Below are 22549 nucleotides of genomic sequence, written 5' to 3' on the forward strand. Positions count from 1 at the left end.
TGGAGGCCTCCTTTACATGACATTTTAGGCTGAGCATGTGGATGCTGCATTCACACAACATTGGGCATAGGCAACAATGAACAACTGTCAGCCTTTTTATACAAGTCAGGGGTTCCATTCAATAGATTCAGTTATACAGTCACTGAAATATATATTTATTTTTCTCCTCCTGATCCTTTTTGTCGTTTCCATTTCTGCAGTTTGAAGAAGTCGTCTGCAGAGCTGAAGAAGATCTTAGCTAATGGCCAGGTAGGTGCTTGGATGGGGCTGGAGGGGGAAAATGCAATCCAGGCTCCAGCGCAAATAGAAACATGCCTTGGAGATGCTTACTGCTCACTTATTAGTAATGTGTTCTTTTAATAAAGTCGAGGCAAGGCTGCGAAGGGACTTGCATTACGGAGGAGTCTCTGGCCCTGATTGATTTGGATTGGCACACCAATTTACTTCCCCTTTTTCAAAAGGCGCTAATCAGATTTAGCTCCAAATAGATTGAAGGGCCTCTCGCACCCATCGTTCTGCTGCCTCAATTCAGGGGAAGAGAACTTAATCAATTTTGAATAGCAAAATAGGATTTCTGGCTTGTTAGGGCTTTGCATACGGGTGTCAACAGACGTGATACCAAACACCGAATCATGAAAAGTGGTCATAGGAAGTATATATGTTGATGGGTTCTTGGGCACGCCATCCCACACCAATCGTTGTGCATTTCGCACTGTAAAAGAGAGAAATGTTGGAACACCTCCCTGTTGCAATTGCATGCAAGAGCCTTGCGACTGATGGGCAAATAAATACCGCGAGGCAAGTCCTTCTTGGCCAGTTTTGATTCAAAGAGACAGGAAGGCCCAGAGTAGCATAATGACTTTAAATATACACCACTAAATGAAAGTACCTGCAAGGCAGTGGGATTCTTCAATAGCAACATAAATAAGTTTTAATGTTTGTCATGGTGAAAGCCCTTTGATAGCCTTGGAGGCAGGCACCTGTCCGCCGCGATCAAGCCTCCCTATTAGACACTATTGACTGAGACATCTGTGTCACGGCAAATAAAAGACTCTTATTGATTTTCTTAACTGCTGTTCACTTCCCTTCCATGTTTCGAAGGCTGAAATCTTAATTATCTCAGATGCGTATTCAGCGCCTTCACACAGTGACCTCTCCGAGCCTCATTGGCATTTCATGAATCAAGTAGTTGTAGTTGAGCGTGTCAAGAAGATAAAAGCTGGTCTTCACGCTTGTCCTTCAGCGCATCACCTGTAACATTGCGCTCTTAATAGATGGGGACGGTCCCACTAGGGTCACACCTGCACCACCGCAGCCTTGCTTTATTTGCAGTCAGAATTGTTTAAATAAAACTTAGCAATATGGATTTCAGTTCTCCTTCTTTAGTGCAGATTAGGACTTTTGCATGAAATATGAGGACACGGTTTCCACATATATATATATATATATATATATATATATATATATATATATATATTTGACCTGCTTCCTATTCTTTAACTCATGCTTAGCATGTTACTCAATGCTTTTCTATAATAAATGAGATTTTTGTAATAAAATAAGACTTTTAGGATGGAGGAGGTGGAGGAAAAGAGGTATGATATGGAAAACATTCTTTTTTTAAAAGCACTGCCAGGGAACAGATGTGTATTATATTTTCCCAGAAGAGCGATGAGGATTTTTCATGATGTGGAGACTTGCTTAGAAGCCATGCTCCTTTGGTGTTGCTGCATAGTTGGCTTAGGAATAACAGCACAAAAGGCTGCGGGAACGGTTGACTAACTTTCCCTTTTAATTTACTTGTTGTTGACCAGCAGTCCTTTCTGTTGTGCCAACAGTGTTCTCCCAGTTGTGTGTTTCCTCCATTTACAGTTGGCTGTTCTCAGGCAAAGGGACACAGTACTAAGTAGGCATTTGCTGTCAAGGGACATGCAAAAAGACAAAGGCTTTCATGGCCAGCATCCATAGTTTTTTGTGGGTTTATCAGGCGATGTGGGCATGTTCTAGAAGAGTTTGTTCCTAGCATTTTGCCTTCATCTGGGGCTGGCATCTCCAAGGCATTCTCTGAAGATGCCAGCCACAGATGCTGGTGAAACGTGAGGAATAAACTCTTCTAGAACATACCCACATTGCCCAATAAACCCACAATAAACCAGGAATGCAAGAAGGCCCTTGCAGAAGGGAACAAAACTCTATATTTGGGGCAAGAGAGGACATCAGGGGTATAATCCATTGTACTCAAACTCTCTTAATGTCAGAGGATGCTGAGCATCCTTGACTGGGGAGAGGAGATAAGGGAAGAAAACCCAATGGCTATTATGGATTCCATTTAATAACAGCACTCGGTTGTTGGAGTTTCTTTGGTTGTAACTTCTAAGGCTCTTGTCTTTTTGTTTTACACTTTGGTGGCTGAGGGCACATTTTAGTACAGCGGAGATTTTTTATCCCGCATCGTTTTGCACCTTCTGCTTGCAAGCATTAATAAAGACATTTTTTCCCCTGATAGCCTCCACTTAGGTTTAATAAGGAATTCATATTAATCATTAAAAGGAAGGGGATGCGATTCTTCAAGATAATCAAATATTGACAGGTTAGAAATAGCTTTCTGCCTAGGTTCATTGATATAGGTTATGTGATATAAATATTTATTTCTTTCCTGTCACTCAGAGAAAATGCCGCCGATTGATTCGGCATTGATGTCGTGTCAACAGTTCATAAGAAACATTTGACTGGCTTGTGTTTTCCGATTAGTCTGCGCTCTATAAAGTGGGATTTACTAAATCTCCTCAATTGTCTGCTCATGGAGTGTGACTGCTTTCTGAAGCCATTAGGGCTTCGATTGGGACGGAGGAGGGATAGCTTATAGGGCCCAGCTTCGGCTGGAGCTTTACGTATCAAATAAGGATTAATTGGGCATTTTTGCTTCTAATGATTTATAAGAGATGCACGCTGGTTCTGTCCAAGACAGCAGACATAAACAAAGCATGTTTTATTAACGGATCTATAATTGGATACTCTTTCATTTTCCATTCATTCTGCTAATAGCGATGGCCAATCAAGGCTGCGTCAGAAAAGTTAATATGCCCCAGACTTGTCCTAAAGTTCTAGTTGTTTTGATTTGACTGAGGCCTCCAGTTTCCTATGTACATTGGGCATGTTAGTAGGGGTCTTTGGCATGTTCCTTTGGGTTGACTAATTGAGTTTTGAATCCATAATGTTCAGAAAAGTTATTATGCCCACACTTGCCCAAAATCCTAGCTATTTTGGGTTGACTAATTGAGTTTTGAATCTGGAATGTTCAGAAAAGTTATTATGCCCATACATCCCCCAAAGTCCTAGTTATTTTAGGTTGACTGATTGAGTTTTGGATCTGTAATGTTCATAGATTCATAGAATCATAGAATTGTAGAGTTGGAAGAGACCACAAGGGTCATTTAGTCCAACTCCCTGCCATGTTGAATTATAGGAGACTCCACAGTTGCCAGTGAAGGTCAAGGAGACCAAGATGGTTTCTCACCAAATCCTACAAAGGACCCATTGGGTGCAATGATATGGAAATATAGATCCCCACTTCCACCAAATATTGGAAAAGCCTTCATCCCCAAAGAGTGATGCATTGAAGGAGGACCCTATGGGTATGCTCAATCCATGCTGAGCCTCTTCTGGTTATGTTCTCTCAATGTCAAAGAGAGCTGAATGTTCATGACTTAGGTCATGAATGGTTAAGTTTCCATAGAGAGCATGACGTGGATGCTGTTTTCAGCTCTCTGAAACTGATGTCTTCTTGGAAGAAACTAAAAATACCTGAATGCAATTCCCTTTAACTCCTCCAACATTGTCAGTCAGGTGGACTCGAAGCACATCTGAGCTGCAAAATCCCCCACTGATCCCATTTTACTGGTTGAGAAGATGGTAAGGAGTAACCTGGAACATGCCAAGCTAGAACTTTCCATATAGCTCTCTCTCTGCTTTCTTACTAAGGGTGAGGCCCATGTTAGTTAATGGAGAGAAGCAGGCACAAAAAGATGTGATACAGGTTTTTTTCCCCTTAGAGCTCAAAAAGTCTCAGACCAGCCATGGACCAACCTCACAGAAAGTTAATTGTAGCTTTCCGGATTTTGTAGCCCATGAGTTTTTGACCTCTTCCCTCGTCGCTTTCAAGGGTCACAGATTACAAAAGGTTTAGCAGAGGGGAGCACACACCGTAGTCCAGTGGTTCCCAAACTTTGGTCCTCTGGGTGTTTTGGACTTGGACTCCCAGAAGCCCCAGTCAGGTTGGCCAACAGTCAGGAATTCTGGGAGCTGAAGTCCAAAACATCTGGAGGACCAAAATTTGGGAATCATTTCCCTAGTCTAAAGAGTGATTGAGGAAAGCGGTAAGATCCTTTTCAAAACTGGTGATCAAAGTGTGCATGGCAGAGGCATTCACTCCACACTACTTGACCAAAGGCAGATTAAAATGAAGTGGGATGAGAAAACACTCTTTGCCAAATCCTAGACATAGTGGCACTTGTGAAGTCTTCCCCGGTCCTTCCCTGAACCAAAGCTCAACTTAATTAAGCCTCAAAGCTGCTATTCCCCAAAGGGTTTGCTTCTCGTTGCACATGTGGCTCGGTTTGCAATGATGCAAATCTGATGGGTTTCTCCTCTGATGTCCCTGAGCAAAGGTAGATTAAAGTAACTGACCTACATCAGAATTCATCAGGGAAACTTTCCCACTGCAATGATTGGCAACTGCGAATGTGGATTTCGTCGCTTGCTCAGGAAACACCTTTGTGGATTGTGTCCCTAATTTGTTTTTGCTTGGATCGCAGTACAACAGTTTTTGTAGCTATGGAGCAAGAGGACCTTTGGTCTTCTAAATTCATGAGCCTAGGTAATATTTCACGGCTTCCTTAGGCGTGTTGCTTGTGAGGAAACACAGCATTTCAGGAAAGGCAGAATTACTTAAAACTGCTTGCTGATTCCTGACCTGCTTTTTTTGGAAAAGGAAAAACCGAACTCATTCAAGAAACAAGAAAAAACAACCCAATAGTGTAAGACTTAATTTTGATTCATGACAGCCCATTGTGTATTAATTAATTTCAATATATTAAGTAGACTACAAGAAGCTAAACAGGCAATTTATATGAAGTCTACTTTTGTGCCATCGCGCCTCTAATGATCACAGATTACCCAGGCTTTAGACCTTGGGTAAAGAAGCGTTGCATTTTAGTGCAACAGAGAACATGTTTAAATTCACCTTGCATGGCTTTCAAGTAGATTTTTAAAATAAAATGATTCCACTGTGTGATTTGAATCTACAAATCCACTGAAAGCATGTTGGCTGGCCCCTTTCTCACAGAACTATTGTGTTGGGCTTTTCATGTTGTGGGTAGGCTTTGGTTGCAGTCCATTTATGAAACTAACTTTCTGTTTGTGATTCGTGGACATGGCTTTGACTTGAGGAACCCAAGGGCCAATGGAGGTGTAAGGGGGCTGATCCGTAGGTAAAAGAGCTGTTTGACCATGAATTTGCTAAAGGCAAAGAGAGTCGTCTGAGATCTCACAGATCTGGAGATGGCTCTCAGTATTTTAACGGTGAAGGGACTGGCTCAGGCTGTGAGCACTTTAGGCATTGCTTTGGTGCAATCTCAAGGCAGCCAAGAGCCTTTGCGTAAACATGTTAAACGTATTGTTCTTGGTGACTCTTCTGCAACTCTAGGTAGGCTGTAGCAAGGCATTCCTGGCTGCTTGAATGGATAAGTGTCCTGTCCAAGGGCTGGCTTGACCCCTTTGCTGACCTAGGCCTTGGCTGTTCTGGGCGCCCAGAGCCCCCGTTCCTCCTCTCCGTATCCGTGATCTGCTCCTCCTGAGCAATGTTATCATTCCATTTTGACACCTTTTATCAAACTTTAATGAAATGACCCAGGCAAACAAATTGTCATTAAACTTTCCATCACTTCGTCCCTTGGTGTATTGTCTTTTATAAATTGGACAGCAAATGTTGTATTGATCTCCTCGTTCTTGCAGCTGAACTTGAAATGACCCAGACGGCTGGTTGTTTATGGCCTAGAGTTGCTTTTCCTTGACACTTCCATCCGCGGCATGACATCTCTTTTGTTTTTCTTTCTTCCTCGTGGAGATGAATGAACAAGACATACGGTATCGAGACATCCTCGGTCACGGCAACGGAGGAACCGTCTACAAGTGAGTCCCGCTCTTTCTCTCCCTGCACCCTTTCCTTGCTTGCTCCAACTTTTGGGAAAGAGGAGGCAATGGCTTGTTTCGGATCCCCTCTCCAGGCTGTCCTGGGGTTCCTGTCCCTCACGTTGCCCCCTTTTCCTTCAAGATCCCTCCCTGGATTGGGTACTTGAGCCTCAAAGTGATCCCTATACAGACCAATGGATGCATTGGTCAATGGGTTCATGGTGGGAAGCGTGACCAGATCTCTATCAAAACCTAGCTGGAAAAGCCAGACACAGTTGTAAAAAAGAGAATAAACAAGTAGAAGTTTTGTTTTTTCCAAATTGAAGATTTTATTTAAGGTAAGGAATATGGGATTAAAAAAATATAAAATGGAAGAAAGATCAGACAAACTAAGGAAAGAAGTAACAAGCCAGTTTGGATTTTTACATGACCTAACAATAGGTCAACTTTCCATATGTACTCGACTATAAGTCGACTTCATGTATAAGCCGAGGGCAGGTTTTAGGGCCAAAATTATGGATTTTGATATGACCTGTGGATAAGTCAAGGGTAAAACATAGGGGCATATAATGAAGGATGTAAAGGACAAAGAACTTACAACATTCCAGCAGACATAACTGTTTGTACTCATCCTAAAACTGGATGGATGAGAGAGTAGAGGCAGGTCAGTGCTTCCAGGAGAGATTATACTCTTGCCTTTCGCCAGGGGATGGTTCCTTTTTAAAAAATTAGAGTTAAAAAACAGTACTTACATTAACCCCTTGCATACATTGGTAATGGTTTTTGGGGTCAATTTTTTGACTGACATTTCTAGACTAATACATGAATATATACCGTACATGCGATTAGCAGCAGCCCCTGATGATGTTTGGGAAAATATAGTTTTCCATATATCTCAATATAAACCTTGTGGGATTGGGAGAAAGATAAGGTTATCTAAGGGCCTGAACAGACAGGCCAAAATAAAGCTGCTTCAGGTCACTTTGGAAGTATTCTATTTAAATGCTGCATGTGTTCTAAGAAGCCGCAAGTTGCGCCAAAGCCATATTCTAGTCCTAAGGACTGGAACGCAGCTTTGGCGCAGCTTAAGATGTGTGTGTCAATTAAAAAGCATACCTCCAAAGTGACCCAAAGCAGCTTTATTTTGGCCTGTCTGTTCAGGGCCAGGCCCTAAGTTTATTAATGCACAGTTAGCCCACAAATTAATCCTCGAACTATTTAATTGTTCATAGCTCCCCCGAACCCTGTCTAGTTCTTCCCCTTTGGCTGGCATGCAGGAATGCACAACTAAAACACTCCCAAAAGATTTTCCAGCCTATTTGATTAAAAGTGTTCGGTTGGGTTTAAAATGGAGCCCATCCAAGATGAGATTGGTACCTTGAGCAATATGCTTGCCTTCACTGCTCTTGGTACAAGCCAACCTTGAGCTGGGGCAAAAGAAGAAGAAACAAGGATGGAGACCTAGAGACGAGGATGAAAGGTGAAGCAGCAGGGTAAAGCCTCTTTCCAAAGTGGGACGTTCTTCTGTGGGTTACTTCTACAACCTGAAAGTAAGAGAATGAGCCTCCACAGCCATACCTCTTTTGCACCAACTGGCCTTGAAAGTTAATGCAATTTTTATGTTTACTACTCCCTCGATGCTCTTTCACTGTCCTGCTTCTCCCTACTTTTACACATGCTTGTCCCTACTAGGGGAAAATAATAGGTAAATCCCCACATGCACCCCAATTAGAACCTTTTGCTGCAAACTCCCCCAGCCATTTGCCAGAAGAAGCTGCTTACACAAAGCCTTATTAATTTTAATACATTAAATGCTTGTAATAACAGGGGGGGGGGTTACTTGCAAGGAGAACCTTTATCTTATTGCAAAAGCCTAAGTCCCATCATGCAAACATTCACACTTAATAGTCTTCAGTGTTGGTGAAACAATACTCCGTGAGGAATTCAAATAAAGATTCATAAGAGAAGCCCCAGAGGGAATGATAAAGATTTTGTTCTGAGGGAACTATTTTTCTGCATACAAAACACATGGTTGGAAATGTCTTAGCAAGCGCAAAAGTTTTGTTTTCAAAAGAGGTTTTTAAAATATGTATATATATTAAATGACAGATTCTTTTACTCACCTTGCCATTATGGGAAAATGTTACATCTTTAACTTGGTTTAATCTGCAGCAATTTACCCCTAAGTTGTGCCTCTGTCTGGGTGAGATCTCAGGGGTGGAATTACACATTATTCAGAATTAAGGGCTGACACCAAAACCGGCGTTGCCATCCTAATGAATCCCATCTTGGGACAAAGGCGGGATATAAATCTAATAATGACTTTTTTTTTCCTTGGGAGAACTCATAACATGATAAAACATTTGCAGTTTGGAGCCTAGAGTGGAATTTTAACTGTGGATATTTATTTGGGGAGATATGTATTATTATTATTTTGGCATTTTGGGGGGTAAAAGACTTCCCTTCAGACTTGGACATTTAAATCTTTGCACTGAATGACATTGCCTTTGGGTGCAGAAATAATGCCGTTTGACGTTGAATGGAATGAAATTTTGGGATCTGTAGTTTTGGGAGATATTGAGAGCTCTGGAGCTGCGACACACTACAAATCCCAGGATTCCATAGCATTGATCCATGGCAGTTAAAGCAGTGTCAAACTGCATTATTTATGCAATGTGTTGCAATGGGAACCAAATTGAAATGACCAGATTTGAAGGTTTACAGGTGTCTGGGATTCTGCTGTGGTTATCCCTGGCATCGGTCGCCCGCACTGCATTGGAGTGAATTGATGCTCCTTTTGTCGAACAAAATGAATTACAGACTCTTCTGCTGCTAGGTTTTGTATTTGTTGCCAGCTTTCCATACTCTGGGCATGTTTCTAGAAAGTGTGCCCCTCGTATTGATTTGTAACTGAAAAACAAATAAAGGCATGCTGCATTTTTGTGTGTGCATCCTCCTAAAACGGCGCACAGAGTCATATCCATTATGGCAATGAAATATTACCCACATTCCACAAACAAGGAGGCACGTTTCAGGTCGCTGAGCAGAAGCATTCGGTTTCTGTTTCCAGGTGAAGTAACTATTACTGAAATAGTTTATGGAGATTGAGATATTGATCACTTTTGCGCTAACCGTGGCTTAAGGGGAGAGCAAGGGGAGGGAGGGGTTACGCCATTCGGAGGACGCCATTTCATTGGAGACGGTGAGTTGGCGCATTTAGGGGTTTTTACTGCCTCTCTAGGTTTATGGCTTACAGAGAAGGGTATCTTTGCTTTGTTTTGATGGCAATATAATTATGCTTCAGAAATGCACTTGATTACTCTGTGCAGCAAAATTGTTCCAGCGCATTGCCTGGGCCAAGACTGCTATACAAACAACTTTTCAGTCAATTGAGTTGGGGTTTTAAAAACAAAAAATCAATATTTTTATCGCAATATTTCTAGGGAGAACTTGCTGAATCCAATTTTTTTTTATCCTTCTGTTTGGTTGCTTAAAGGAAAAGTGGTTTATAGCCCTTAGCTCCAGGTGTGGTTTATTCCTTCCATTTTCTTAACTAAGGTATGTTGCTTTTGAAATTTAGCCCCCGGAAGTTCAGCGTTCCTGAGCTTTGTGGTGTTTCTGCTCAGCCAAAAGGTGTTTCTTCCACAAAACTTGCAGGTGACGGTGGGGAAACCTCTCAGGTGTTGCAATGGTGTGGCGATGCTGGCATTTTGCACCTCCTGGCCGCCTCCATCCGTCACAACTCCAGACGAGTGATGGATGGATCTGTCAAGTTCAATTGCGCTCAGGCTCCCATTTCCCCAACTTTAAATTCATTCTCTTTCAACATCAGTTTGCAATTGTTTTTCTAAAAAAACAAACTAAAAGATGAAAGCTAATATATCCATGTTTTTCTATGCCCTTTTACTAATGCAGTTGGCCCTCTCAACCCATGGATTTATTATCTATGGATTCAACCATCAATGGCTTGAAAATAGTGTGTGTGCGTGTATCTATCTATCTATCTATCTATCTATCTATCTATCTATCTATCTATACACACACCTATATACATATACACACACACACAATTTCCAAAAAGCAAACCAAACCCCAGTGGATACCAAGGGCCCAATGTAATACCAATAATAATAATAATAATACTGTAATAATAATAATATCCCATTGCGTACACTGGCACTTGAGCATCCCCTTACAATGGAACTTGAGCATCCACAGATTTAGATATCAAAGGGGGACCTGGAACAAAACCCCAGTGGATACCAAGGGCCCAATGTAATGTTAATAATGATAATAATATCCCATTTATACAATGGGACTTGAGCATCCATACATTTAGGTATTCAGGGGGGTCCTGGAACCAAACCCCAGCGGATACGAAAGGTCCACTTTCGTACATGCCTTTTTTGCAATTGGATTTTCCTCAGTCAGTGCATTATTATGTGCACTGCCCCAAATACATCCATTTTAATGTGCACTCTCCCTATTTTACTCATTTTCCTGTGCATTCTTTTTTTTAAAAGTATGCACATGACCATATAACTGTGTCTTATTTTGTGTGTAGATTTTAGATGTGGTAAATTAAAATACAAACCCATCCCTAGTCTACATGTCACACATGTTTCATTCCTTGTAGCCCCAGCCATCCTATCCTTGCCACAAGATTGCTCTTGATTGCAGACCGGCAAATGTCTATAACATCTAGCACAGCTTAGAGGTTGAAACGTAGGCCTAGGACTCCAGGAGACCAGGGTTCGAATTCCTGCTCAGCCATAGAAACCCAGTGGGTAAGTCCCACTCTCTCCAAGGGCATCAAATCTCCCATTGCCCAAAACCACCCATGATAGGTTTGCCTTACATTTGCCATAAATTGGAATTTACTCGAAGGCAAACAGCAACCATGCCCTAAAGCTGCTGCATGCTGCATTTGATTCTGGTTAAGTTGTTTTTAGAATTCATTGCAGATTTATTGCCCTGCCTAGTTTAAACTAGGTATTGTTATTTTCCAAAAGCAGCTATGATAAAGCATACAGGCTCTTTTGTGTATATTGGGAGATGTTTGTATACGGCGGCATCTGGGGTATTTACTTGAATTGCTTTTCTGGAAGAATAATTCACTGGAAAGGCCAAGAACAGTGAAAGTGGGTTTGCTTCCTGACACATTTTTCTTTACTTCCATTGCTGTTTTACGGAGATCTTAGACGTCGCAGGTTTTGCTTCTAATTTCCAGTGGAAATATGTTAACTGTGTGATTTATAAGGCAGCACCTCCTTCGTAACATTTGTGGCCGAGCCAAAAAAATAGCTCTAAATTATTGGGAACGAAAGGCCTTATTGGTATCATATACAATTGTGTCACTGGTGAATAACACATAATATTTCTCGTGTGAATCACCTCCTCTGAGCATCAGTGAGATCCCTCTGCATGTTTTAAACTTGCACAGCAGCTTGGCTTTTGTAACTTGTTCTATATTTATGAACTGGATCAGAGCAAGCGGATCACTATCCCATTTGCCATTTCCAGCTGTAGCCAGATAGACACCTCTGGAAACTCACAAGAGAAGAGTGCTTGCAAATGACAGCTCTGTTTCAGTCATAGAATAGTAATATTGGAAGAGACCCCAAGGGCCATCCAATCCAACCCCATTCTGCCTTGCAGGAAGACTCAACCAATCAATGGTTTGAAGGTAAATGAATATATTGGGAAATCCTATCATAGTTTCATAATATCCTAGAGATAGAAGGGCTATCCAATCCAACCTCATTCTGCCATGCAGGAAGACTCAATCAGTGATTGGAAGATTACTCAATATCCTGGGAAATACTATCATAGAATCATGGAGTTAGAAGAGACCCCAAGAAGGGCCCTGATCCAGTCCAACCCCATTCTGCCATGCAGGAACTCACAATCCAAGCATCCCCATTGACAGATGGCCCTCCGGCCTTTGCTTAAAAACAACCTCCAAAAGAGGAGACTCCATCACTCTCCAAGATAGTGTCTTCCACTATCAACTAGCTCTTACCATCATCAAGTAATAATAATAATAATAATAATAATAATAATTATTATTATTATTTTATTTCTTACCCACTTCTCCTCACAGCTTGAGGCAGGTTACAACGTAGTTAAAACACAATTATTACACAAAATACACATATTAAGCTGCATAAAATACACATACAGTTGGCTTTGAGCTTACGTGAAAGGCAAGCCCCAGCAGAAATAATGGGGTGTGTACTCGCACCATGCACCACCGTGAACATGCACCCCATTATTTCTTGAGCATATGCTCTTTTCCCCATACTCGGTGGTGGGGGGGTCCGGAATGGATCACCCGCGTATGGGGAGGATGGACTGCATTAAGAGATCTCTGTGCCCTTTATTTAAAAAATGGCAAAAACAAGGTTTGCTTTTGGAACTTGTATTATTTTTGAAAATGTTCAAGCCATGGATGGTTGACTCCATGGATAGAGAGGGCCAACTATAAACACCGACACCACAAGATGTGGAGATGGCCACTTTTCTTAATCTGCGTAGCGGAGCACTGACCTTTCATGGCGTCCTTTTGTGTGATAAAGCAGGGCAGCTCATACATTGCTAACCTGGCATAAAACATCAAGTGCAAAAGTAGACCTTCTGCTTCGCACATTGAACCATCAACCCGCTTTCCTCCCACAGAGCATTGTGTCTTCTGCCTCCCTTGTCTGCCTTTACTTTCTCCACTGCTCTAACCATTGTTTTTAACTATAGCTAGGCTGTTACCTTCACCAAAAATTCCTATGGACAACTTGTTACAGGTTATCCAAGACTGACCAGTGATTGCGGTCCACTTGTTTCCATTGACCTCCAGCCGTTCGGCCGCCTGGCTCATAAAATCTGGTTATGCACAAAAGTGCCGAAAATGAAGATGGAGTGCGTCCTCCCAGCCTTGACGCGCGCAAAAAAATGTTCCCTCTGCTGAACTGGCGCCGCGACGAAAGTAAATAAATGAATGGACAGCAATCACAGCCTAGTTGATGAAACTGTTCAATTAAAGCAGAGACATTTACATGGTGTAATTTCCCTAAATTGCCAATGAGCCCCTTTAGACACAACCAGTGTTCAAATTGATTTCAGCATTGATTTTGGCTGAAGCTGATAAATTTCTGCTTGTTAGTTAAAGTAATTTTGCAGAAGACTTTGTGCTGCGGTATTGAAGTGTTCATTTAGCTGATGGTTAAAAGAGGAGTTATTTACCGAGGGCGGCCCTGTTGTTCCGCCATGGAGCAATTCCCCAATCATCTTTTACTTGTACTTTTAATTTTTTAAGCTTCGGTCTCCCAATCAATAGGTGACTGAAACTGATTAAAACTTATCCAACCAGCTGCCTATGGCAGTTTAATTAGAAACGGGCTGATTCTTAAATTAAACTTGTTTTTGTGCCCTGTGCGCTCATCCTCCTGAAGATTCAGCCAAAAGTTAAGTTGGTCTTGATTAAAATTAGTCTGCAAAAGGACCTTTGTGGCACCTTTGAGATGAACTGAACGAATGGAGCTGGTAGCATGAGCTTTTGTAGACTGGAGTCTACTTCTTCAGATGCATTTTAGGCTCAAGTCTATGAAAGCTCATGCTACCAGCTTCTTTCTTTCAGTTAGTCTCAAAGGTGTTACTAAATCCCTTTGTATATTGATTTTACAGACCAACACAGCTATGTCTTTCATTAAAAATAAGTCAAGTATTTTGGTGATGAACAGCAGAAGACAATGTTGGGAGATTCCATCTTGGATGCTTTGCTGCCTTAAGTGGGATGATGATGATGATGATGATGATGATGATGATGATGAATAGTTTTTATTTATATTTCACGCCTCCCTATGGATCGAGGCAGGATTATATCAGTAAATTTAAAATTACAGTTCAGTTAAAAATTACAATTTATATAAAATAAAGTCCATAAAATCACAACATTATATCAATCCTATAAAATATCCATATCAACATCTAAATTCTAGTAAACTTGCTCAGAATGGAGTGAGTTCTTATAGTTGTTTACAGCAGATCAGGGGGCTAGGCTCCTAATATTATATGATATTGTATTGATATTGTATTTATTGTAAGCCGCTTCGATCATTCGGACGAGTGAGATATAAATAAATTGTTATTTATATCCCACTCCTCCGAATGATTGAAGCGGCTTACAATAAATACAATATCAATGCATTATCATATAAAACATTATAACCCTACCCCTCCCTAACCTTTCCATTAATAATAATAAATTAAAAATAAAATTATCAATTATTAAAACAACCATCAATAAATTAAATAAGTAACCATTATTAACAGTAACCAGAGCAGAGGCAACTAGGCGTTTGTCAACAATCAGTCCCAGATTTTTGGGGCATTGATCTTACTCTGGAAAGGATAAGCATTGCTGATCAAATGTTGCCCATTGCAAAGTTGGAGTTGGGTTGAAAACAACGGTCAAATGGATTGGTTTTTAGTTCCCTGATTGGACTGTCTTGCCGATAAGAAGAAGTAGAGTTACTTCCATCTTCAAAAGTAGAGTTACTTCCATTCTTGTTCAGTCTGTTGCTTTGCATATTCCCCAGAGAACTAGACCTGATCTTCCATTCTGATCTCTGCAAAAGATTGTTGCTTTTAGGCAAGACTGGCTTCTGCCTTCAAAGAGGCACTGAGCAGTTGGTCAGACTTCTCAGTCATTCTCATATATATATTATAAGAAAAATAATGAAGAAATGTTGGGAAAATATGAGAGGGGCACAGACAGCATTGTTGCTTTCTGGATAGCCACTGCCACTGCAAAATGCAATTTCAAACTTGAGTTAGAGAAGATGCATGCAACAACAACAACAAAGCTAGTAGAGAATAGGCGTCACAGAAAGAAAGAGAAACTTTCTAGTTCACTTTTCTTCTTGTTTTGGCGTTTTCTATTTCTAGGAAATCTTCCTTTTTTAAAAAAAAAAAGTACAGGTCCATTTGAAAATGAAATGATTTATTAGGGCACAAAGCCAGCATAGGTCCATTTAAAAATGTGCTCCTTCCCCAGCATCCTAAAACGGTAGACGCAGCTCTGTCAGTTCTCTTCCATGTGTAGCTAATCTTGACTTTCCCTTTTAGAGGCAACCAGTCTGTGCGCCGGAGGGTCCCTTTGAGTTAATAATGAGCCATTTTGCAGTCATCGTTCCAGCATCTGCGGTGGGATTTTGGACAGAAGGAAAGTTGGCTGAGATGGTTGCTTTGAATGAGCCGAAGTCCCAATAAGGGCTGCTCTTTACTAGCGCCGCTCACTCCTGAATTTCCTCTCTTTTTAACAGCCAGCAAGTCAAGCTAATGGGTTTGCCGATTACGGAGAGCAACAACTGTCAAAGTGCTAATTTCCTGGAAGCCATCTGAATCTCTTCCCTTTTTAGATGGCTGTCAGTACGTGGAAAATATCGTCATTAAAACCCTGAAACTCTGGCCATTAGCGTAGAGCAGAGCGCTAAATCTAGTGCGCACGAAAAAAGGGCCTGGAACCAGTTCGGCGTTTGGTTTGCTGCTTGTCTGCAGCTGGTGACCATCATGTCCTTGCACAATGCGTAATGTTCAGCATCTCTAAACTTGCCACGGATGAGCTTGGGATGAGCGGTTGTTGTTTTTTGCCTCATGCTTATTTCAGTGCTCCATATTAGTTTGATTCAGGCCGTTCTCAGCACTGAGGGCTATTGCAGAGTAATATATTATAGAGCCAAGTCAACAGCTGCCTTGCATAGTGTAGCATCCAAGACAGAACGATGGAGATGATTAGACACATCCTTGCTTCCAAAAGGTTTTCTGAGCAACCAACTTTCTTCCATCTTGGGGACCCCTTGGCAAGGCTGCCAACATTTGGTTCTATATATGCTCCAGAAAATTGCATCAGTCCCCTTTCTGTCTCATAACAAAAAGGGATTAAAGGGGGAGCAATTGAGTATCGGACAAGAGGCAGAAACTGGTAACTGAGAGCCCTATGCTTTGAGCAAAAGTGGTGCAAGATGCATTCATTGCCTACTTCAGTACTTCTCAGGATGTTGGGGACCAGTCATGTTTGCTGTACATTACCTAGCTGTTGAAAGGGACAGATCCTTCAATGCAATCCCTACTGAATTTTGAAATTGGGAAAATTTTGAAAACTTTGGATGAGGCAGTTGGAGGCTGCTTAGCTCTTCTCTTCATCGAAGCTGTCAACATTTCATGCGTCTTGAGTGCACGATTTGCAGAGTAATCCAACAAGAGTAGAGATACTTCTTTTCCTCCTCCTCCTCCTCCTCTATTCATTTTTGTGTATCCTGCTTTTTTGCCCTCATTTCTGGGACTCAAGGTGGCATACAAAACTGAAAACACACCATCATAAACAATTTAAATGCAATTTAAAATGCAATTAAATTATCCATAGAAATCAACACATCCATAGGAAACATAAAGACCCTTAAGATCAGCAACACTGTTAATCATTGAAAGAGCTAACGGTCAGTATCTAAAAGCCTGTCTGTTGGAACAGAAGAGAGATGCTATACTGACCGCAGGACGGAGCAGCCACCAAGAAGGTCTTTTGCCTTGTTCCCATCCATTGTACCTGGAAAGGTGATGGAACCAAAAGATCTGAGTACCTGGATGGCCTCATATTGGAAGATATGTCTCTGGCTTCCACTCCACCAAAAGCATCTGAGGAAGTAGACTGAAGTCTAGGAAAGCTCATGCTGCCAACTTCTTTCTTACAGTTAGTCTCAAAGGTGCTACAAGATCTCTCTACATTGGAAGATATACTCCTTCAGATGGTTAACTGCAGTGGTCTGTCCATATGCGCTGGGGTTAGGGGTGCAGGACCCCTCTGAAAGTGGGGAAATGCAAATGAAAAAACCTTGCTAGGAATCTCTAGGCCCTCCTTCCAGTGGAAGTTGACCATAGAATCGCGCTGGAGGCCCTAAAAATGCCTAGAGGAGTGTTCTCTAGGAATCTCTAGGTCTTCTAGCATGACTGTATAGTCAGTGCCTGGCAGAAGTTGCCCATAGAATTGCACTGGAGGACCTAGAGAATCGTGGAGAGAACATACTAATCAACTCTGTGAATAATCAAATCCACTGAAGTCATAATCGGCTAAAATGGAGGGCTGACTGTAGTGGGATCTGATTCCTCTCCTTTCTATTCCCTGTTCCCTCAACAACTGTTGATTTTGTGTAAGTCTGTGTCTGAAACTCTTCCTCAGGAAAGATGTGTGAGGTTTTGCTGAAGTGGGTTGCGTTGTGTGTGTGTGTGTGTATATATATATATGGCTGAGATGACACAGCCTGTCTCTCCGTGCCCCAAATAGCTGCCTTGCCGGGTCTGGGCACGCTGCCTCCTCCGAACGCCTCGCGGGGAAGCGCTTGCATTTTCCAAGCAGGAGAAGCTCACAGTTATGCAAAATGGACTTGGCCCACGTTGCTCCCTTCAGGGTTTCAAACGTCTGGGGATATGGTTAATAGTCAAGGTTAATAAAATATTTGACACAATTATGCCAGTTCTGCTTTAAACGCCGTGCTTTGTAAACGGATGTGGACGGCTCAGGAATAGTTGGACACCAAGAAGGTAGCATTTGGCAAAACGAAAAACGTCTTGGGTTTTTGTCTTCCTGGTGGGCAGGTGTCAGAATAGTACTTTCAGGTAGTCTACTTAGATTAAGGAGCAAACTAGGTGGGAAATCATATGTAATCTCCCAGCAGATTAAAATGACCACTTAAATGACGCCTGGAATATGAAAGCTGCCCATATTTGCCATTCTTCAACTGTTTGGACGCGTATGATGGGAGTAAATATGGCTGACAAGGATTCATAGATGTGACGAAGGGAAGATGGTTTATTTATATTGATGGGCGTTATTCCTCAGCAGGCATGGGAATCCTGCATCACTCCAGATGTAGTTGGACTGCAACTCCTTGCATTCCTTCTCACTCTTGGCTCCATTGGCTAATGCTCTAAATAAACAATGCTCCTTATGGGCAGGGTATAAATGTTCTAAATAAATAAGGCTGCTGGGTGTTGCAGTTCAGCAGCATCTGGAAGGCTTTGTGGTGACCGCCATTGTTCTGCCTACAGGAACTTTAGCATCCTTTGAGCTGGTCAAAATGTTTTAATTTAATGTGAAGTCGAAGGCTTTCATGGCCAGCATCCATAGTTTTTTGTGGGGTTTTGGGGGGCTCTGTGGCCATGTTCTAGAAGAGTTTCTTCCTGACGTTCTGTGGCTTTGGCATCTTCATAGAATGCTGGCGAAACGTCGGGAAGAAAATCTTCTTGGACATGGCCACAGAGCCCCCTGAAAAACCCACAAAAAACTATGTCTTAGTTTGGGCTGCTGCCACACTGCAGAATTAATCCTGTTTGGCATTGCTTTAATTGCCATGCCTCGATGCTATGGAATCCTGGGATTTGTAGTTTTGTGGGACACCAGAGCGCTCTGACAGGGAAGAGTAAACTGTCAGGACCATGGAAAACGGGTCTGAGGAAATGACAGTGATGTGGCCACTAGGGGGCGCTGTGGTGGAAGGTATTTCCAGCTCTAGTGGCAGTTATAGGTGTCAGCATTCAAACGGCGCATCATTGGAATGTTGATGCAACGGTCAACTGTCGTTCCCAACTGTCACTGAGGGAGAGTGGGACAGTGTGTGCCTCAGATTGGGTTGTCACTGGTGTGGATGGTGTCGATGTATATAGTGTTGTACACAGTGGAACTTCTTCTATGAATAAAAGCCTCATCTGAGAGAAGATTACAGTCTCTCTTTGCTCATTGAGAAAGCCACAGGTGTTTCTCCAGCTCACAAGCTACTGACTACAGTCATGAAGGTGGAAAATCTGGTGCCATATGTTGACATGTTGCCTCATGCTCTGCGTAACAACATCAAAAGCATTTTAACAAACATCTCACAAAACTACAAATCCTAGACTCCCATAGTCCTGAGCCATGGCAGTTCAAGCGGTGCCAAACTGCATTATTGCTGCAGTGCAGATGCAATCTTGATTTACCAGATTAAAAGACAGAATTAGACTGGAGTGCGGTCGATCAGTGATTCTTATCCTTGTGCTTCTCAAGGGTTTTAAGACTTTGTTAGGCTTTTAGGGATAGATCTTTTGCCACGTAATGACAGCAAATAAAAGTCAAGATTATTCACTCCAGCAAATTTCTCGCTTCGCAAGGCTTCCGAACTTTTCCTCAGAGCATCAGTTTTGCAAAGAGAGCATATGCATTGAAACATACAACGTACGTAGGTAGAGAAGCTCCATCCATGTTGGGTTCTGAATTGGGTTCGGTAATTGGATCAAGGTGGCATTCCTATAATTGAAATGACCGGTGTCGGCTTGTCGCTCTCCTTCGTGCCGAGGCCGAAAATGTTTCCCCGCAAACTCCTTGGGACAGGTAATTACTGCGGTCGCTACAGCCTAATTTGAAGCGTTAGCCGTTAATTAAAAGGCTGCCAAGGTGTCCGGTTTTCTTTTGGTGTAACCGAAGCTCCCATTTAGACTCCATTAATCACTTTGCCGCTAATGCTGCGGAGGAGGTCAAGGCAATTGCGATGGCATGGCAGTCAGTGGTAAACAAATGCCCTTTCTTCCAGGTAGCATGGCAGCGGCAGGAGCCAAAGGATGCCCAGTATCTGTTTTTGGGATCTCTTTCTCAGCGATAATTAAATGTTAAATTGTGACTCTCAGTGCTCTGTAAACCAAACCAGGTACTTGCTCTTTGCTGGAAATTGAACCCAAACTTCCACGGATGAATTGGCGTGCATCATAATTAAATCATCAAGTCTTTCCTTCTAATTCGCTCGGAAACAAGAGATTCCCCCTCCTCTCCCTCTTTTTTTCTGGAAGAAGGGGGGGAAAGGATCGGTTTTCTTGACAAGCTAATTAAGTTGCCAAACTGACCGGCACGGTACATATTAAACTAACAGACGCTAAGCATGCTATCGCGGCTCTTGTTTTCTTATCCTTTCGGCCAATCAGAAAGTCAAAATGTTTTACCACTGTTGGTTCGTCCATAGTTACTTCATGGCTCACTTTACTCTCCCCCTGGTTTATTGATTGTGACTCCTGCGATGGGTCTCTCGGATATGACTTTGCGGGAGCTGATGCTGTTTCTAAATGCTTTTTTAAAAATTCAGATGTATTTAGGATTTAGCTAAAACAGTGCTGGTGCGATCTGTGACTGCATTTGCAAAGAAGAAAGTCGGTCTCTTGTGCACAGTTTTAAAGGGAGACTCCTTTGTGAATTAAAGTGATGCAAACATAAAGGGCCCATTCTGAATGGGAGATTGCCTTTAGCTGTATGGGTATGTCAAATGGCATATATAAAACGAAGGGAGAGATGTGTGGACACAGACACAAGGGCTGAATAATGTAGGCAAAAAGCCATCCAGAATGCAGTAGGTCAGCTTTTGTGATTGGGATGCTTTTCCTATTTTGGGAGGTGTGCACCTCATTCTTCAGGTCCTGCACATTTCTTGTGTGTTGTGGTGAACCAGGTCCTTGATGTCCTCCTTTTTTTTGCCATCCTGGGCAGACAGCAAAAAATGGGAGAATGGCCTCTTAGCTGGCTTTGTGACATATTAGGTCAACTGTATTTGGTAAATCATTAGTTTTGCAAGATTTATTTGCTCTTAAGACCTATCTAGAATTATTTGTTTTGAACTCTGCCTCATAATAATGACATTTCTTTGTACAGGCTGAGTCTCATTTATCCGAAATATTCCAAAATCCAAAATGGTCCAGGTGGCTGAGACAGTGACACCTCTGTTTTCTGATAGTTCACTGTAGTTTATACTTGGTATTTTGTTCCAAGCACAACATTATTAAAAATACTGTGTATATGTATGACATTACCTTCAAGCTACTTGTATTTAGTGTATATGCAACATAAAATGTGAGCTGCCTTTGGTCCTTTTCTGGGAGAAAGGCAGCATAATAATTAATTAAATAAACAGATCTAAAAAGGCTCCCATCTCAGAGATATCTCATTATGTATATGCACCTACTGCAAACTCTGAAACACTCTGAAATCCAAAACACTTCTGGTCCCAAGCATTTTGGACAAGGGAGACTCAAGGGAGACTATCATTTGCTGATTTCTTTTCCTTTCTTTTTTCCGAACGCAGAGCCAACCACGTCCCCAGTGGGAAAATATTAGCTGTTAAGGTATGTTTTCCCCACACAAACCTACTTTTACAATTCCCACTTCACCCCCAACCCTTTTTCTTTGTTGGTCTCAGTTTGTTTTGTTGCATGAAAACCAGCGCTATAGCAAAGCTCTAAATTTCAAGGCCACAGAACAAAAACTATACAGAGATTATCGTTCATATAGCAGTGAAGCTTTGTCATACATGCCCTGTCATCCTGAAAGAAATCTGCATTGATGGGGAAAATACGTGTCACTTGTAACTGGCGACTGTGGTTTAATGTCCATTAGGAAAATCACAACGATTGAAACTGGTGGGACTCCCTTTCTGTGTCTTTTCCTTTCTGTGGTTGTCTCTTCAGCTGAGTATGGAAGACCTTCTAATTCAATTTAGTTGAAGATTGTATATAGCTTTTGTATCCAAGAGCAGTTTCTCAGTATCTCTATACAGTCAGACCTCCTTATCCACGGAGTTTTTTTATCCACAGATTCAGGCACAGCTTGAAAAATATATTTTTAAAAAAGTAGACATTCCAAATAGCAAATCTTGGTTTTCCATTTTATATTAGAGACACCATTTCCCTTTTCCATTGTATTTAATGGGACTGGGGGGGGGTGCCCTGGAACCAAACGGATAACAAGGCCCCACTGTAGTTTTTAATGTGCTGAATTTTTGCTTTTGTTTCTTGCCTTTCCCTTGACTATATGCCACTTTGTGAGAACGTAGCCCCCCGCCCCCAGAAACCCATCTGAAGATGCTTTAATGAAATAAGAGGAGGGTGTTTGTGTTGGGCCACCTTGTAAAGACATCCGTGTTGCTGTGGCATGTCCTTTTCTCAGCTTCCTTCTTAAAATGGGTCTTCCTTTCCCATTTCCCTACAAAAGTGTTCCCTTTTTGCTGCTTGCTTGGGAGGGAAAGAGTGTCGTGGGGTCAAGAGCTGCAGGACTGGGACTTGGAGGAAAAGTCCAATGCGGAGGTTGAGGAAGGGACCCAGGCAAGTCTTCCAGTGTTGCATTGCAGCCCCCCTTCTTTGCTGAAGATCTTCAGCCAGCTCAACCTGTGGAATTGCAGCCTCTGCAGCAGGATAAGGGCAAGACTCAGCTGCAGCTGATGAAACAGAAAACAAAGCTGGGGTCTTAAGGCCTCCATCTTGGAGGAGGAACCAAAGCATCCAGCCAAAGATAGAGCTAAGATGC

At 42.0% G+C, this 22549-nt stretch overlaps 1 protein-coding gene across 1 annotated transcript in view; it reads left to right on the top strand.

Moving 5' to 3' along the window:
• MAP2K5 (mitogen-activated protein kinase kinase 5) overlaps positions 1 to 22549 on the top strand; it is a 122726-nt gene that overhangs the window by 17839 nt on the left and 82338 nt on the right. The window contains exons 7-9 of the mRNA XM_042474986.1: positions 201 to 249; positions 6125 to 6189; positions 21333 to 21372. Of these exons, the coding sequence (XP_042330920.1) occupies positions 201 to 249; positions 6125 to 6189; positions 21333 to 21372 (154 nt within the window). The remainder of the gene's footprint in view (positions 1 to 200; positions 250 to 6124; positions 6190 to 21332; positions 21373 to 22549) is intronic.

This window comes from Sceloporus undulatus, chromosome 6 (assembly GCF_019175285.1).
Source record: "Sceloporus undulatus isolate JIND9_A2432 ecotype Alabama chromosome 6, SceUnd_v1.1, whole genome shotgun sequence".
In the NCBI taxonomy this organism is placed as follows: domain Eukaryota; kingdom Metazoa; phylum Chordata; class Lepidosauria; order Squamata; family Phrynosomatidae; genus Sceloporus; species Sceloporus undulatus.